Source organism: Macrobrachium nipponense, chromosome 22 (assembly GCF_015104395.2).
Source record: "Macrobrachium nipponense isolate FS-2020 chromosome 22, ASM1510439v2, whole genome shotgun sequence".
Taxonomy (NCBI): domain Eukaryota; kingdom Metazoa; phylum Arthropoda; class Malacostraca; order Decapoda; family Palaemonidae; genus Macrobrachium; species Macrobrachium nipponense.
Genome location: NC_087213.1, coordinates 27156940 through 27176782, shown reverse-complemented (window position 1 = coordinate 27176782; position 19843 = coordinate 27156940). Strand labels below are relative to the sequence as shown.

Sequence of the window (19843 nt, the reverse complement as noted above, 5' to 3'; positions counted from 1 at the left end):
GACCTTTTTGGTCATGAATAATAATGACAACGAACAAGGAACCTGAACGAGATTTTACCCAGATGATCAATTATCATCATTTATGTTACACCAGATGACCCTTTTCGTTTTGTTAAAACAGAAACTTGGTTATAAACATGCTTACGTACGAGGGGAAATAAAATATATGCACAATTAGTCTTGTCTTTTTGACCATTAAACAGTAAACAATTGATACAATACACCCCTCAAACAATGTTGCAAATGAAAACATGCTAAAAATAAAACGAACAGAACACGCTCCTGCAAAACAATATTTACGTAACTATGGAAATTACATCCTTTCTTCATGACCCTCAACAAATAAATAATGCCCATTCAGTGTTCCATTGCCATTAATGGACATTATTTTCTGCTGCCATTGGTGCATTCATATTTTCGAATAGCTACGGAACAAATGTTGAACAATAGCAACGCAAATTTAACGTTGTTGACGATGATGAACAAAATGTATTCATCGTTTTCGAAAATACCATTAACCATAACCTGATTTTTAAAACTTCGTAGATAAAAGTAATGCTAATGTCCCGAAGATGCATTAAGTAAAAAGTCCCACAGCCGGTGCATCAAGATGCCTCAAAATATGAGATTCTTTCCGGCACTTCCGAATTCGGAACATCTGAAAGAACTTGGGCAGTATGTTTTCTTTCAAGCTGTTTCCTCACTTTGGAAACATGTCTGCCACGGCCAGTAAGCTAAATGCACTTCGTTGGGCTTCCTGAATCACATGATATAGATATTGTTGCATATTACTATAATATTAATTTAAGTAGCTGAAACCTATTCACATGAAACAAGCACACCAAAGGGCCACTGACTTGAAATTCAAGATTCCAAAGAGTGTTCGTTTCAACATCTGTCTGGATACCTATTATACCTATAGGGTCTCTATCCTGCAGGCAAAACTGCCAGAAGTTGCCCACAACAAAAGGAAAACTTACAATTAATATAACCGTTAAAAGACATCGTGCTTGATTATTATCTGCAGCCTTATTTCAACATGAAAATGATCACTCCTCCTGCTTGCTTTATACAATGCTTTCAGGCTACAACTTTCTTGGTTGGAGCGCCGGCAATCCTAACAAGAGACTTGGATGTGGATTTCCGGACTCATTTCTCATTTTCCACTGGTTGACAAATATATTCATCAGTTTACAAGTTAGCTGTTTTCAACTCTTGTTTTAAAATACTTTGTTAGTTCTGTTCTTCCTTTTTCTTTTTCCTTTGCGAACATCTTATGTTTTTTTTTATTTACGACGAAAACTCCTTTGAGAATGCCTGTTTATTAGAAAAAAAAAACAAGCTTCAACAAATTAAAGGAATCGGCACAACAACAACAACAACAACAATAATAACAATAATACTAATAATAATAAGGCCACACGTAAACACACTACCCATTACTTGATACAATGAAGTACAAAGAGAAACCTGGAATGTTGCCCTAATCATTCTCTTTCAAGGAGAGAGTCTATTCTAGGCTAAAAGTTAGATGGCTAAAAGGTAGGTTAATTGTTGTGGAGTGAATAGGCCAGGTCCCTGAGTAAAGTAGGCCTAATACTCATTGCCCACAAAGGATTAAAAAATAGAAACAATGAATACCAGGTCTTTAATAGAAAGGTGAAAAGAACGACTGAACATGAAAAAACATAGTCCATGAGCCCCCCCCCCCCCCCACCCCCCCCCCCCCCCCCCCCCCCCCCCCCCCCCCCCCCCCCCCCTCCCCCCCCCCCCCCCCCCCCCCCCCCCCCCCCCCCCCCCCCCCCCCCCCCCCCTTGCCCCCCCCCCCCCCCCCCCTCTTTTTCACTACTTAGTTATACTTACGTAGGGAGACAAATGCGTCCAAGACTCGCAGCAATCCCTCATAACAACAAAACTAAATGTAAACAGAACACAAGCCTAAAATACAATTCCACCCAAAGCATAACCTATATTTCTTTTCACCAACAATATATACAAGCGCGCAAATGACTTCCAATAAGTTTATCAAGGCACTTCTACAGTTCCCTTAACTCGGAATAAGACCTCATAGGCATACAGCACTTTCAAACATCCGTTTACCAGACCCTGTAACGTCCAGAAAGCCTTGTGCCTATGTAAAGAGCAGTTTCAGATAACCACTGAGGAACTCACTCCCTCATATGCAGACAAGATTGTCACTGCTAGAGTCTCATCTTATATAAATCGCCTAGTATAAAGTTAAACGATAAAAATTACGAATTTGAATAAGAAACCCACGTTAGTATATGATACTTTTCACCCCTGTAACATTACACACACAAATATAAATATATATATATATATATATATATATATATATATATATATATATATATATATATATATATATATATATTATATATAATATATATATATATATATATATATATATACATACATTATATTATATTTATATATATATAAAATAAAAAATATATGTATATATATATATATATTATATATATATATATATATATAGTAATATAAACACACGCAATACAGAATATATACATCGTAAAATAAGAGCTACAGAAATCTTCCCTTACGCTCTTCCTAATTAGGTCCTACATTACTTTAGAAAGAGCCAGCAGAGAATCCACATTATACCAGGCATGATACCGCTTTAAATATGGAGATTGTGCGGTCACCACTGTAGTCCAGGCAAAGGCAACATCATTAGCAGATGGCGTCGAGAGAGAGAGAGAGAGAGAGAGAGAGAGGAGAGAGAGAGAGAGAGCTTTCAGCTCGTATTCCTATGACACCTAACGGGTTCCTCATTATGGTGGTGGGATGGCGAATGGCCGGCCATGTGCGGAGGAACCTTCATGTGTATCTTTTCACGTCTGGGAGGATTCGGGATCGGTAGACCTTTACGGATTCAGGACTCCCGTAAAAACAGTACTACGCGGTAAGTTCGGTAGTTGGGCCCCGTGCTATAAAAGCTGCCATGGTAAGTACTCCATACGCCATATAAAGCTTTTTCTTTTAAGAGGATACGTTAGCCTTATAGATCTTCATTTAAGATTTAAAAGAATCAACACTCGATCTAAAATTTACCTAATTAATTTCATAAATCTACACGGGAGCGATGGGTGTGTCATGGAGAGTGCCCATCTTTGCCCTAGAGTCGTACCCGAGACCTCTAGCTACGGTTTTTAAATAAGTGGGACATAATAACTAACAACGGCCTTACACTGACCATCCATCTGACTATCTTTTCATCATACGCTTTTATTCACTCTTTGGAGCCAGTGGCACAGAAAGTTCCTGGGCACAGCCTATCAGCTTCTCGACACTTCTTCAACGATTAAAAATGTGGCTTGTTATTCATTTAAACAACATAACATGAGTACTGCTGGACGGTACGCCAGGAACAATCTATGGGCCTAGGATTCGTAATCCAAGTGCCTTAACATTTAGTTAGGGCACCACCTATTATCTATCAAATATATATATATACTATATATATATATATATATATATATATATATATATATATATATATATACAGACATAAATATATATATAGCTATATATGTATTTATATATATATACTATCTGCAGTATGATCCTCAAACATCAATTCAGGAAAGCCGAAGACGCATGGATGTTTTAAAAGAAGATTTATTCATTAAGAAACGTTTCGCACGACTATGTGCATTATCAGTCTGAAAATTACAAAATAACATTAAAAATACTAAAAATACACAGGATTCTTAAAATGACAATTAAAAAATATTAAGACCAAAAAAGAGAAGCAAAGTAAAAACAACTGCTGTTACACCAACATACATAAAATAATAAATATAATATAGGTATGCTTCAAATTTCAGTCTCACAAACGCCAAGTCCACAATACCTGATTCCGTCTGTGACATGTCAGTAACCGTGAGGGAATTAATATTCCGTGCAATTATTAAACATTTGTCCAATTCTTCACAGACAGTCGCTGAAATGTGGACGGTACAGCCGCAATGTACGTTTATATCAAATCATACCACAGCGTGGCAGACCCCAATATGCAAATGTAACATATATTATCGAAAAGCTTAACAACGTAATACTGGTTGAACTGTGTTAATTAACCCTTAATTCGACGATGGAAAATCACTATAAAAAACAAATGAATGTTTTTACTATTTTCACAAAACCTCCAACACCAACTTTAATGATAATAATAATAATTCGATTCGTGCGCACATAAAAAAAGATAATAGGCAAAGCGTATAATGCATACAATAAACAGAGACGTATTTAAGATTAACATTAATCAGAGTCAGAACAGGAGCCAGCATGGAAAATTATACCTTCAATCTACTCAGGTGAAGGGAAAGGGACTAAGTTCATAGCAACATTAGCAGAAACTAACCATTAGCAAACTGATAACTGCAAGGAAAAAGATCTCTGCCAAATAAAAACCACCCAGTCGAATAGGATGGCTGTGCTAGGCAAAAAAGAAAGGTATATATATATATATATATATATATATATATATATATATATATATATATATATATATATATATATATATACACACATATATATCAATATAATACTAAAACCAAAACAAGTATTACTTTTTCCTCCCTAGGCCTCTTGAGTTCCACAGCAATGCTAATATAGGCAGAAATACGAGCAATTTCTTTACACTCATCATTCTGCGACGGATTTTGCCACTAAAGTTACATGAAACAAGTACAGGTAACATCAGTCAGAAAGCGATTGTTCAATTCACTTCGTTAACAGAGACAAACCGAAATTTTCTGACTCCGCTGGTCACTATTATAGTCCTGATATTACGTAAATGACTTAAGTGACCAAATCCACATAAAAAGGCTGGACGCTATATGAACGTTTGTAAAATATCTTATCGCTGAACTTTCATTTCAAGCACACGCTCGCGCTGTGTATGTATATATATATATATATATATATATATATATATATATATATATATAATATATATATATATACATACATACACGCACAGACACACACACACACATATATATATTATATATATATATATATATATATATATATATATATTACACACATATACGTGTGTATAGAAGAACTCCTAGTCCAGGATTGTAATACCTAACTTGCAATCGGCCCCAGCATCATCAGCAGTCATCACATGCTGCAATATATTGATGACGCAATGTCAAAATTCAATCTGTGGTCACTGGAGTACCTATACACCTCCCGGCCACCGCTGTCATTACAACGGTTACAGATCGTCAGGGGTTTTGAGACGACCGCATGATTCACTCGAGTTGCTGTTTTCCCACACACTGCCTCCATCGCATACGTAAGAAGGCTTACCTTGCGAAAAGCAGTCACTGTGACCACAAAACCCATAATTCAACAGACGCAAACAGTTGACAGTCCTCGTTAACGGCGAGACAGCCGGGAGAAGACGAAGACGAAGCATCGGGCCTCGTTGGCTTCATGACCACAAAGTTGCTGCTACCTTTAGCACCAGGTGCTTTTCCACAGGGTGACGCTCCCAGACACACTCCGTGGGGACATGGACGCATGCAAGGCCTTGTCTGATGTATTAACTGATACATAAGGTGTGTACTGGGACCTATGAGGTCATTCAGCGCTGAAAGGGAAATTGAGAGTCACTAACAAACAAGTGTTAGGAAATGATGGATAGCAAGATGGAAGAGTGAATATAAATGGAGGAAAGAGGTTACAGCTAGAAGCCCAAGGGACGCTGCAAAGAACCTCAAGTAATGCCTACAGTTGACAGTGCGAGATGCACTGACGGCACTACACCCATACGAAATAATTTCTACTTAACAGCACTCATATTAGCGATATCAAGCAAGCAGCGAATTTTCGATGTCCAATGCCATTGCACATAATTGATCACAAATAATTGTTATAAAAAGTAAATCGACCTCCCAAAAATTCTCTATCATATTACGCTTTAACGTCAACTAACAAGAAATTACGGTCAATATTTTCCCCACTCTGTGCTGAATGTCACAGTGATATGTAATCCGTAAACTATGGGAAACCCTATAGATGTTCGTACAAGTCGTAATTATTGGGAAAAACTGCTACTCCCCTCGCTCAGTAAACAGCTTTTCTTAACGCTCATCCATACAATAAATATATATATATATATATATATATATATATATATATATATATATATATGTGTGTGTGTGGTGTGTGTGTGTGTGTGTGTATTATATATATTTCTCCAATAGCCAAGAAAAGTTTTAGACATTTGCTAAATGACTAAAAAAAATCCAATCACCACTGACAACTATTAATGTTTTTCCTGAATAAACTAACTAAGTCCTTGAAAACCAAAGAGAAAAGAATATATAACATCTCTTTAGAACTTTCAACAACTAATCCTAGTGGTTTTCAACCAGGGAGGAATTTCTGAGTTTCAGAGGGGAAATGTGACCACAGATTGGCAGGCTCAAACTGGCACTAGGACCACATAAAATGCACTTCTCATCAGTCCACACTCCTGACAGATCACGCTAGGCTTTTTATCTCCAATAACTTGTGTGTTTGTGTTAGTATTTTGTAGCATATTATTTGGGATGCACCTTCTGAGGAAGACAATTTTGGAAAGGGGGTTGGAGGGTGACATTCTGTCATATGGTAGAAAGGGTGCATGGGCCAAAAAAGGTTGAGAACCACTGAACTAATTGCATTCAGTCACTTGAGAAGAAGGACTACTGTTGATTACAAACAGATGAAAGGAACAACTATTTTAACAGATTTACATGTCGGCTTTTCGTCATTAAATCGATTCATAAGTGACTTTTCTCTCACTCGTCAAAACTCTCCTTCCTCAACCAATTATCTGAACGCTATAATAACATAAAGCTGGCATTCTAGAACAGTACGATTACAATCAGTGGATTAGAACAGTACGAGGAAATGATCTGGTCTTTGGCAAATAATTTTCCACGCCAGCCTTTAGAGCAACTGGACTTTTCGAGAGTTGCAATAACTCTGTAGCGTAAATTTACATTTAAATTCTAATAAAACAACCTTCATTTCTGGAGGAAAAATCTTTCTAGTTCGGAAGCGGCACTAACATACTGCTCGGGAGCCCAGGAGCCGCCAAAAATACACATCAATTTCCAGCCAAAGAATTACAGACCAGTCGTCATATTTTCGGCAGCAATATCACCAGCGTCTATAAGACAAAAGAAGGAAAAATTGTTTGAGGGAGGCGGTGCCTGGCGGAAGTTTATAGAAGCGTCACTCATAACACAGGGAGCCGCTGCACCCATCACCCTGTGTTGACTTAGTATGGCTGTCTCGCCAGCTTCTCCCATCATTAAACTTCACTTTACCTTTATAAGTATCCACGTCATAATAGTCTTTTGACTAAGAAAAGCAGACGGAATTGGCTTTCTCCTACAAACATCTGATTCCTCAATTATAATATACAACCTATGCCTAAGGCATATGGCACAGAACAATATTTATGAACATTAAAAACTATCTAATCTTAAATGCTTAACTATGTAACGATGAACACAGAACGAATTGCATCATAAATTAGTTTCTTATAACATGGCGAAATGGAGGCTATTCTCAACAAATAATGCTCATTTTGATCGATACATTTACGCAAATGGTCATTTTGGTAGAAACATTGACTTTAATAGACGGTTATTATTATTAATGAAAATGAGAAGAGTATTTTGGCGCAACTGGCAGAACTATGAGTACTACTGTTATCATAAACACGGCATGTCCCAAGGAGCTCCCGCCATGTTTAGTACTAGCACTTCGGAGGTGAACGTGAAAACATTAACATAATAACATATAACGGAATAATAGTGTAGATCACAAGCCAAGGTAGCACCGAAGAATCTCCTCCAAGACTAAATCTTACGCAAAAAGAGCAATCCAACGGGAAAAACTACTCGCATCGACATATGTGAATGACTCCTATCCTACGAGTAATACAAACAGGTACAGATTTCTTCATACAGGGTAGTACTGCATTTTACTAGAATCACAGGGATGTTAAGTAACGTGGCCGTAAGTTATGCGAGAGACTATGGTGGGTTGGGCGGCCACACTAGAAATCCTCGGGTGACAAAGAGCGGCCAGTGATTAATGCTTCTTAGAAGGTGGAGATGTAGGAGAAGGATGCGGAGAGGTGGGGTGCTGGGTGGAGGAGGAGGTGATGGTTGCGGTGTCGGTGGCGTGGGTGGGGGAGGAGGAAGAGTAGTAGGATGAGGCGGAGAAGAAGGACGTTGGCCCATCTCCTACCCGGACCCTCCCGTTACCGAACAATAGAGCATCTCATCCTCACTCCTTCCTTAGTCTCTCGTCCTTAACTTGTAAACTTTGCTCCTCAGCGATTTCTTATAAGCTAATTCTGTTGTCCCGCAGTTCTCTGAAAACAGACGCTGGAAACAATACGAGTGGATCCCTTTGGTTATCAAGCAACGTCCCTTCAAATGCGCCCTTAACATCCCAGGAGTTATTTCACTACTACTTACTAATATCAAAGACCGGGTTGCTTTACTATGATATATATGCTAATTAATAAATGTACACAAACACATTACCCCCAAGGATCTGCGGCTGGACATGCCCCAGTGGAAATATTCATCGAGGCAGATTTATGTTTCCGTGCCCGGTCTAACCTACAAACAACTTTCTTCCCTAATGACCACACATTCGTGTACCCTATGTAAACGTCAAAACAAACGCGGGAAGCAATGCATTAGGCTACCTTATGTTACAATCAAATACTTAGGTAACAGCGCTTAACGTTACATTAAACGCATGCAACTTTAAACATTACTTCCCCGAAATAATGATATCATTAAAACCATTAGAATATGAATGGAGTAATAATATAATCGCCCGCAACCAAGATAAAAAAAAACAGCAACTGGTCGTTGCGACTCAAACATTTAAACGTAATATTAATCCCACTGCAATGATCAATACAATATTTACGAGGCTGAATGCGGAAAAATAAATACATGGCCGAATAATCAAATGTCTTTACTTGTTATTTTTTTAATAGTATACCTTTCATATACCATTGCTATTCTGATTTCTCCGGCTTTCAGATGCTTTCTTCACTACAAAAGTATTTGCGCCCGTTTTACATTTATATTGGTGACTACCACCTTGTGTATGATATATATATATATATATATATATATATATATATATATATATACATACATACACACACAATATTGTGAGAGATCTGTCACGAATAACAAAAATCCTCTGTACAGGCGGATTGCGGGGAGAGAGAGAGAGAGAGAGAGAGAGAGAGAGAGAGAGAGAGAGAGAGAGAGAGAGAGAGAGAGAGAGAGAGATGCCAGCCAAGAGAAAACCCTCGAGGCACAAGCTTCGGCTAAGCCAGTAGACGACTTCGATCTATCAAATGGGTGGGCGACTACATCGCGACTCGCTCGCTTTCATCTTTACCTTTTTCATAAAAAGGTCACGGCCAGGTAGGGAATACTCTAAGGTAAAAGGAAACGCACTAAAGCAAAGGCCAGAAGGTCCGGAGAGTGCGATGTTTATCTTCTAGGAGGTCAAACAACAGCGCCATCGGTAAAAGCAGTTCACCACGCTTTCGAACTGCGCTTTTTCTGCCGAATTTCACAGATCTATACCTTGTAAAAACATAGTATACCGTAACTATCTACATCAATTATCACATAGTGCGGACCTTCAAAGTCTTGAAATAGGCCCACTGCAGACCTGTAGGTAGACTAGACGGTGCTACTTTGGCCTGTTATCTAAGCGTCACCTATACTCCTATTACTAAACGTATTGTAATTGTAAAGCAGACGTCCGTACGAAGATATCGTTTATTAATATAATTTTGTCTACCACAAAATATAGAAATGGGGGTATGTAATACTTTGATTCCTGCGAGGCTGGTAATAAACACGGCGTCCCAAGAAGCGTCCGCCATTAGTACCAGCACCAGTAATCTATCTTTTATCGTGAATATCACATACAATAATAATACTAATGGTCGTGTCTACAACTCAAGTTGCACTTTGTCTTGTATTTTAAACTGACAAGAGTTCATTAAGTACTAAACAGTTTTGTGAAAAAAATCAACCACGAGATAGTCCCAGTCTTATAACAATACTCGGTTCATTTGATAATCCACATCTGTTGTTCCTTAATGCTCGTGGATAATACTAGACAGGATGGCAAGTGAGCTTTGCATCTCGTTTTTCGATCGGGGAAAATTAAGATATGGAAATAAAACAAACACTTACCTAATATTAGTCGTAGGCAGCCCAGAACATCTTCAACTATTCCTCTTCAAATTGATAATAATTGGGAAAATAACTTTCCATGCGTTACCGTGTAATTTAACGGCAATTGCAGTTCCCCTTCGAGCCCATGCACGCAATTATTGGAGCTGGGGATTAGTACTTGGAACTATTAATTCCTTCACACTCGGAAGATTTAAAATGGGTCCCCAGACTTTTTTTTTTATGATTTGCACAATACTGACAATCAAAAGATGTCAAGGAAAATAAATGCGTCAGTTTTGTACGTAGAAGCATTCATTTAGTACATATAAGACGTGCATCTTCATTTTAGACGTTTCCTAATCTTTAACAAAATCAACCAACGAGCGACGCGAAATGGCATCAGACAAAATGGTCTAATCATGTTTGAATCATATTATTAATGCGTAAATCAAGAGCTGAATAAATGTCTGAATATTTAGATAAAAACATATCTGACAGTAGATAAGCTGGTTATAAAAGATTCCCCCATTCCAGTTCGTATCAGGAAACACAAAAGTTTTGACTTCTCAAAGTGATGCCACTTCCACGACTCTTGGCATTGGGTTCCATAAACAGACCTAAGAAGTCTGGGTCAAATACGAACGGTCAAATGGAAGCGGCTAAAAGGAAAACAAAATTTCGGACTGAACCCAGAAAATGACCTTTATCTACGATGGAAATCTTCCATCGAAGGGCTCCAGTCCAATAATCGTAAACGGTCCACTACTATAGCGCGAGTGGGCCGCGATAAACATATATTTTGCTTTTGCTTCGACTAACAACAAACACGAATTATAGATCAGACCAGAAAAACAGGTAACTATAAATCATTCCGTACTATACTGTAATGTACTAGCGTACCCTATATAGAATAATATGCAAATAATCTTGCAATAACGTTAGGATTAGTAAAAATTATACGAGTTGGGTTTAACGCAACAATAAGAATAAATACATGGGAGCAAGTTGCATTCTGTACAGGCTAGGTTGAGCGGCACAATGATACTTGACGTACAGCGAATGACCTCATGGAGAACTTCAACATAGGGGGACTGGGTCGCCTACGACCTGAGTAAAATTACAAATGCTATACTCTGGCTACGAAAGGTTAAGACTCGAGGGTGTTTAACACTGCTGCCATATTTTCTTAAACTCATTCAAACTTTTCAGGCAAAAGTGTGACAATTTGGTGGATTTGGCAGATTTTTTGAGCGGCCCTGCAATTTCCTCGTGTATGGATGATTGAGGGATGTGACCGCCAAGGGTCACAATATACCTAAGAGGATTGTCTGTCACCTCCCTCCATTCGTCGGTACAAAAGCAAAACACGGAGATCAAAACATTATACTCGTTGGACCTGGCTCTACATTTTTCGAGTTGCTCAATGTAAAATTTAACTGGGTTATATATATATATATATATATATATATATATATATATATATATATATATATATAACCCAATTAAATTTTGCATGTGTATGTGTGTATATATGTGTACATATATATATACCTTTTATATATAAATACATACATTAAAAATAAGCATACATACACATGGCATATATTACTTTAAAACGAAGTCACTTGTGAATAAAAGCAAACAGATGGACAGTAAGCTTGTATATGTCCACTCTCGGCATAAAATCTTAACCTCGAGGTTAATCCTGAAAATGTACTATTTTGGATTAGGATTAAATACCTCCTGTGGCAAGATGGGAGACGCGTCAACGCCGCTAATCGTAGGAAAGTCTTAACCTTTCGTAACTAGAGAATAGGTACATAACCGAATAACTATAGTGATTAAGATAAAGAATTCAGTGACCAATAGAGGACGCAGTGCCACTGTACCAGGCAGATAGGGTTCTTGGGCATAGGCTCGGGTCAGGGTAAGGATGCTAACGTCAGATTGGTTACGATACGCATCAATACCTCGCGATCCCGGTTGTATGCCCTCTTTCCGTGATAATATCACGGCCAAACTAAAAAAAAAAAAAAAAAAAAAGAAAGAAAAGGAGTTTGTCTGTTAAATATGGTGCAATGGAAGAATCCCGGTAATTTTAAAATTAATTAACCCTAATAGCTTACTGACTTTAGGCCATTTAATTAATTTCCTATGGGCAAAAGGCCCCCATGGATTGCCTTCTTAATTAATGTTCATATTGAACACATTGGGATAATATTGAACATATTGGGACAACATTAAATTCGCTTAAATCCACGTAATAACATCTATCATGACACTAAATTCTCAAAATAGCTTCCTCAAGAAAAGGTAAATAAATTCCGATTCTCACTACTCGGGTGGATATTAAGTGCCTGGCGTCACCGATGTCCGATCCAAGCCTACACACCTTGATCAATGCAAAATGCGGTTCGAAAATGGAAGCCAGGAATGAATTGGGTAAGGTATCTCGGCTCAGCCTCTGAATTATTGCTAGAAAAAATAATAACACTACTAACCTATAGGGCAACCCCTTCCCGAACGGCGGTGCAGTTGTGGTGTCTTGATGATGAAAATAACTATGACAACTGACATATTTGCCTAGCCTATATCTGATTAATAAGTTGGCTAATAAACTGCACCTTATTCGCGTTTTAGCCTTTAATGCTGAAAACCTGGTGACAAACCAAACATCACATCCCAAAGACGCATAGCCTAGGCCTACGCTTCAGAATCAGACGATGGGAAGATGTGAAAACATGTCCTATAAACCTTCTGAAACTGCCCTCAGGAATGCAATTATTCCTTACTGAAGCATAAGAAATACAATCCTTATGATACAGTCAGGTAAGTCATAAAAGGAAATTTAATTTCATTCCATCAGTTACGCGTTACAAAATTCATCAAGCCATGCATTAATAATAATTGATTCTAGTTTAAACATCTGACAACCTATTTATTCTACAGCCATTCATTTAAAATTCGATTCCTTTGGGTAAACTTAAAAAACGAATGAGAACAGAAACAGCAAAATTAACCGTTCTGGTAAACAAGTTACGAAGAGATAAAAGGAAAGACCTGAAAAAAATGCTAGCTAAACAATTAAACGACCAACAAGGGTCCCCCGTGTTGCAAGTAACGCCTCGCCAACTAATGAACTCGATCTGATTACATTATGCTTAATTAGAAATACATATAGGTTCATTTAGTTATCGTCGCGTTTCTCTCACACAACAAACATTGAATTGACTTTCATGAAGGGTCGGGGAGAGAGGGGTCAAAGAAATGGGCAATGTTAATAAATAAAAAAAATAACTACTTCCGAAGATATAAGTTTATTAAATAAGCCTATTTTAGGGCGGAGAAAAACTGTTAATAATTGGTCATTGAAAGTCATCCGTAACCTGCCAAAAGCAATAATGGTTGGTCCATTGACTTATTCCAACGGTCACGGATGCAATTATACAACCTTTCAGCCATCGACAATTTTACAAAGAATGAGCTAAGTAATTAATAAACAAAACTCAGGACTTGGATACAATTGTAAACAAATGTCAAACCAAATCTTAGCTTCAAGAGAACGAGTTATCTTGGCCACTATTCATTCCAGTCTGAGACCCAAAATCACTTGCACACAACGTCGACAATTGACATGCACCAGGTGGTCTGGCGGCTCTAGGGTTGATACTTCCATAGTAAATGCAGCTGAACATCTGAATCCCTCCATATCCGGTCACACTCCCCTGAACTGAAGCATCTTATCGCTGAACTTTGAAACAGGATATCAATAAATTTACGAAGTGATGTAATAGTTCTTTAAAATTAACATCCATGTGAAAAAATTTATTCAGGTTATCCCTCGGCCGGATATAAAAATACTTGCGCTCAGTTATTTTTCACCTGTAGGCTATATACTTCCCTCATTATCACTATTAATTACAAATGGGGCTACTACATGACAGCTTGCTATAGAGTATTTTTTATTGTTATTATTTTCCAGAGCATGTAGCTTTACCAACACAGACCTCCCTAAGGGGAAAAAATCACCTGCCTACTTTTAGCTTGGAATTTACGGAAAAATATTCAACGTACATCTCGGAGAAATTTGGAAAACCTTGCCTTTGAAAGCCTAAATCAGCTTCTAAAATACCTTAGACACTGAACCCTCTCAACGTGAAAAAATCAAGACCAATAAATTTCACATAAATACACATGTATTAATTGCACTTCCATCCTGATGTCAATAGGAAATCAAATCACAATTATGGGTCTAATGATGTAACATCTTTTTTAATATGAAATAAATTCGTGAAACGGCACAGCTGCAGTTCTCTTATAAACAAGAAAAAATTGAACCTTGCAGATTAGTGCAATTATTACACAAGCATGCCAATTTAAACTGAATTCACACAATAATAACCTGGAGAGTTTATGATCTCTACTAAAAATCACTGAATATGACATTCCATCAAATGCAGTGCATTTTGATAATGCACTGCATACGATGTTATATCAATCTCTCCGTAGACATTTTGATTATTTCTACGGAATGCACATCCTGTGACAGACCTGCACCATCCCACGCCCATCCTTTTAAAAAAAATAATGGTCTTATATAAATTTATATAGATGGTCTGGAGACAATAACAAAATAGACAGTAGGGTAACAGAATAATAATAATAATAACAATAATAGGCTAAAATTCAGACGTCTGTCGACATAGAATGAAAATAAAATAGAAATACTACATTTACTACATAGCATGTCTGGCATAAAAGACAATTGAGCGGGTTGGCTAAAACTAGAAAAACTTTTAATCGCATATTACGCTATGAGGGACCACCTCGCATGGACTGCGCTAACCCTACCGACTACCGAAGCAAAAGCTCGCGGTGAGGCTGGAATCGGACGAGAAGGCTTCTGAATTCAAGCTTAGGTGTTAAAAATGAAGTTGTCTGGGATACTAAAACAATGCAAAAATGGCTAGGGAGGCATGGTTAGCACCAGGCCTATGGGGTGGTTTAAAAGCAGCAACCAGAAGCATCTAATTTTAAAAGCTATAACTCCAAAACACTCACTCACCTGTCTCGGTAGAAGGAATATCGGTAAAATTTAAAAAATACAATTAAATAACTAATATTATATTTTTGTTAACTTATAAGTTATGCCTCATGTAGTACTAAGGCTATAAGGTTCGAGATGTCTCATCGCTAGTCTTATTGCCCTTGTAGATTTGCATTCCTTTGATATTTATTATTTGACAATATCAATTGGCATACTATTCTACAAACTGAAAAATTCCTGTTAAAAGCTTAGGGTATGCCCCTAATTACCATATGAGCCTACCTGAGGACCGTGGAAAGTTAAACCTAGTCTTAGACCCACCGAGCAAGCGTGATTACTACTACCTGGAGGTGGATCTTTTTGAAGATCCGCTGGGTATTCCTACCCGGGCAAGTTTAATGAAAGCACAACGTGACGATAAGAGACTTACATTGGATTCGACGTATTCCAGTGAATGTAGTGCATTTTCGTCGATGTGGCCAGTCGACACAGACAGAGCACCTCCACACAAACCACCACCACTATAGTCCAATAACTACACGACCTGACACTCATCGTAAACTCCTTGTTTGTGGACACTCCCCCGAACGGGAGCGCACAAAATAACTTAACGTATAGCACGTAATAATAAATTAATGATAATACATTGACGACAACGCGACAGGCAAGCAGCACACTTTCTTTTCGCAAAGTTTGCCGAATAAAAAAAAAAAAAAGCTTTCGGCGACTCAAGGAAGACCTGAGGTGGGCCCCACTTTGTTTTGCCTCACATTTTGAATCGGCTGCGATTGCCCATCGGCTTGACACTATCAAGTCCATAAGGACCCATTTTCGCAACTATACACACTCTCCTTTGACGGTGGCGCACACTCCGTATATCACTGCATGGTTACACTGAGCAGAGTGCGCGGCGCGTAGACCCTCCACGTCCCACGACACATAAGAAACTAACCTTTGGCTCGGAGAAGTGGGCTGGCCTTGCATGGCGCAGACTCGTTGCGCCTCGTGGGGCGGGCACAGTCTTAAGGCCAAGGCTAGTGACGGAGCTTAGCCGGGGTACCCTAGGGTAGTGCCCACCTTTGGTGCATTTTCACCTCAACTTGCGCAGCGATACTCTAAGTGTTAACACCTTGCCTCACTGCATCTGGGGTCGACCGCTGTATAGATTGTGTTGGCATACGCGGTAATTCACCAGTTTCGCCGGATTAGCATCAAGCAGAATTTGCCCCAGGTATCCACCACCAGACACGTTTTCGCCCTCAAAGTGCTTGCCCCTAATGCCACGTATCAACGCTCATTATCCCAAGTGCTTGTACTTAGATTAGCACACACCAGACACCTTCAAAATAAGCAGCGAGATGCACTAGCATTTGCCAGTTTTCTTGCTGGAAAATTTGCATGGTCTTAGGACATAATGATAAGTGAAATATAAACATATCCAAGTTTATAAAATATATATATATATATATATATATATATATATATATATATATATATATGTATGAATATATAGTGTAAATGTTTTGTATGTATACCTACATAATTCCCCTTTAAGCTCAAATCATTTTATCATTATCTAGGCTCTAACAATTACATGAACTTTTCACATACGCTGTCATGTTTAGGTTTCAATGAACCATTATATTATTAAGAATTTTATTTTTAACGTTTATTTATACACGCATACACATCATATATATATATATATATATATATATATATATAATCAGAAACTTTCATAAAACTCATGCATTAAAATTACCTTATATGAAATTTAGCAAGCGGAAGGAATTCTATGCACTAAACTACACTGTGGTTTCCATTTATATCTCGTGACAATGAGCGCTACATTAAACTTATGAAAACCACTTGCGCCCACAAGAACACTTCAATTCTCATTTTTTCTCTCTCATTTTTGCGAAAGAACATACTTTGCAGACTGTAACATTTCCTTAAAGTGAAATAATAATTATAATAATTATGTAGTTGACAAATCTATCCACAATAACGAACTTGCCGTAATTGGTGACATTCCCTGCAGCTACTAAATTTTAAAATAAAAAATCTGCTTTAGTATGCTGAATTGATAGTAGGATCATTGCGCAGTGATGACACCTCCGGTATTATTTATAAATAGAAAAAATTAAATATATGATTAACATTACAATCCAAACAAAACTTTAGTTCACTACCCCTCGACTTAATGAGATATTTTTATTTTCAACATCATACAAGGTAGTTGGGAAAAAATCTGTACTTTCACTAACACTCATTTATTATTATTATTATTATTATTTTGAAGGAAGGCGCACCTGTTACAGCAACGGAAATATGTAATTTATTATTTATCTGACTGCAAGTATAATTACACGTTATACATACACACACACACACACACATATATACATATGCACGTATATATATACTTTATTTTTTAATATAATAAAACCAAAGGAGCAAATACGATGGTATAAGCAATAAAAACTTTATAAACAAAATAAAAACGTTACAGAAAACGTGTAAACCAAAAAAAGTAAATAAATAAAATTTAGAACAATAAATAGTCACAAAATTCACATCGTATTAGTCATATTGAAATCCCAACACATGAGGGACGCACCACAAAATTCATAACATAAAAGAACCACCAAGAGTTATAGCTGTTGATGGTTCTATTACGTGATGAATTCAGACGTTAAAGCTAAAGTTTTTCTAAACTTTTTCCTTTTTATTATCATCGTCTCAGCTCTTTTTAATTTTATCATATTAAACAACTGCATCTTACTTAATGCAGAATTTCTCCGATCATGAGATGAGTTACTTACGAAACGTTGGAATAAATGACAATTATGTACGCCTGCATATTCCTGCCTGAGTTGCTTGATGATATGTATGTGCATACATTCATATATATATATATATATATATATATATATATATATATATATATATATATATATATATATATGCGTGCGTGTGTGTGTGTGTGTGTGAGAGAGAGAGAGAGTGAGAGAGAGAGTGTGTGAGAGTGTGTGTGTGTCGAGCAAGCAAGAAAGCACTAATAAGTGTGCACAATGCCAGTTTTCTTGTAGATCCACAGAGACCTCTCCAGACGACGTCGCAAGATGGCAGAAGATTCCTTCATAAAGGGGTGATAACATTAGTGTGAAAGTTGGGTAATTATTGTATAATAATTTACAAGCTGAAAACCCCAAGGTGACCGTATCAAATTTCATCTGGACAAATTCTATCTTATAAAAAGGTTTATTTATATTCACCATGTCTTTCTTTCACGAGCACTTTTGCCAACAATAGAACTTCACCCCCAAAAGCGACGCTAATAATAATAATTTGTCTGAATTATTATACGCCGTGGAATTTTGAATTGGAAATGACCCCCCAGTTAATGAACAAGTTTGCTTGCTGCGAGGAGTGCGTGCTTAAATATAATTTTCTTGTGCGACACATATAGCTCAAATATATGAAACGTATTCAAATGCAATAATATTCATTCCGGTGGAACATCGTCATCAAAACTCTTGTGTGTCTTGACCAATTTACGCGGATTTTTCCAAATACTGACTAATGTTCTGGGTAAATACAGCATTCGTTAACCGTGTATTAGGCGCTCACCCAAACACAAACAGTATATGCATGTGAGTGTTTAGTATGTTCTCTCACTGAAAACAAATGCATGAACGTTTAATCCTTGAGCATAACTAATGTGTATATGTATGTTTGTATATTCATGCGTACGTAATGCCCTCTGATCAACAAACTCTTCATTTACGATGTCAAAAATAATTTTAAAAAATAATTTACCCTAGATAATTACTGTGTATACGTGTGTTTGTATATCCACACGTACGTGATGCTCTCAGATCTACAAAGTCTTCATTTGCGAGGTCAAAAATAATTTACCCTACCGATAATTACTGTGTATACGTGTGTTTTTGTATATCCACGCGTACGTAATGCCCTCAGACCTACAAACTCTTCATTTATGATGTCAAAAATAATAAAAAAATAATTTACCCTACTGATAATTACCAATGCGCATACATGTGATTGTATATCCACACGCGCTTAATGCCATCAGATCAACATACTCTTCCTTTACTAGGTCAGAAATAATTTACCCGATTGATAATTATTACCAATGTGTATACATGTGATTGTATATTCACACGCGCGTAATGCCATCAGATCTACACATTCTTCCATTACGAGGTCAGCAATAATTCACTCTACTGTTAATTACCAATGCGTATACATGTGATTGTGTATATCCACACGCGCGTAATGTTATCAGATCTACAAAGTCTTCCATTAATAGGTCAACAATAATTCACTACTGATAATTACCAATGCGTATACTTGTGACTGTATCTCATTACGAGCGCAATGCCATCAGATCTACATACTCTTCCTTTACTAGGTCAACAATGATTCGCTCTACTGATAAATACCAATGAGCATACATGTGATTTTATATCCACAAGCGGGT

The 19843-nt window shown here is 37.4% G+C and overlaps 1 protein-coding gene across 2 annotated transcripts in view; it reads right to left on the bottom strand.

Annotated features, from left to right (window-relative positions):
- Window positions 1-16295, bottom strand: part of LOC135198551 (ephrin-B1-like) — a 257625-nt gene extending 241330 nt beyond the window's left edge. Inside the window, exon 1 of one of the 2 annotated variants that reach the window (XM_064226240.1) lies at window positions 15767-16295. In XM_064226240.1, the coding sequence (XP_064082310.1) occupies window positions 15767-16155 (389 nt within the window). In that variant the 5' untranslated portion in view covers window positions 16156-16295. The remainder of the gene's footprint in view (window positions 1-15766) is intronic. The other variant, XM_064226239.1, reaches the window with a different exon arrangement.
- Window positions 16296-19843: the final 3548 nt, after the last annotated feature.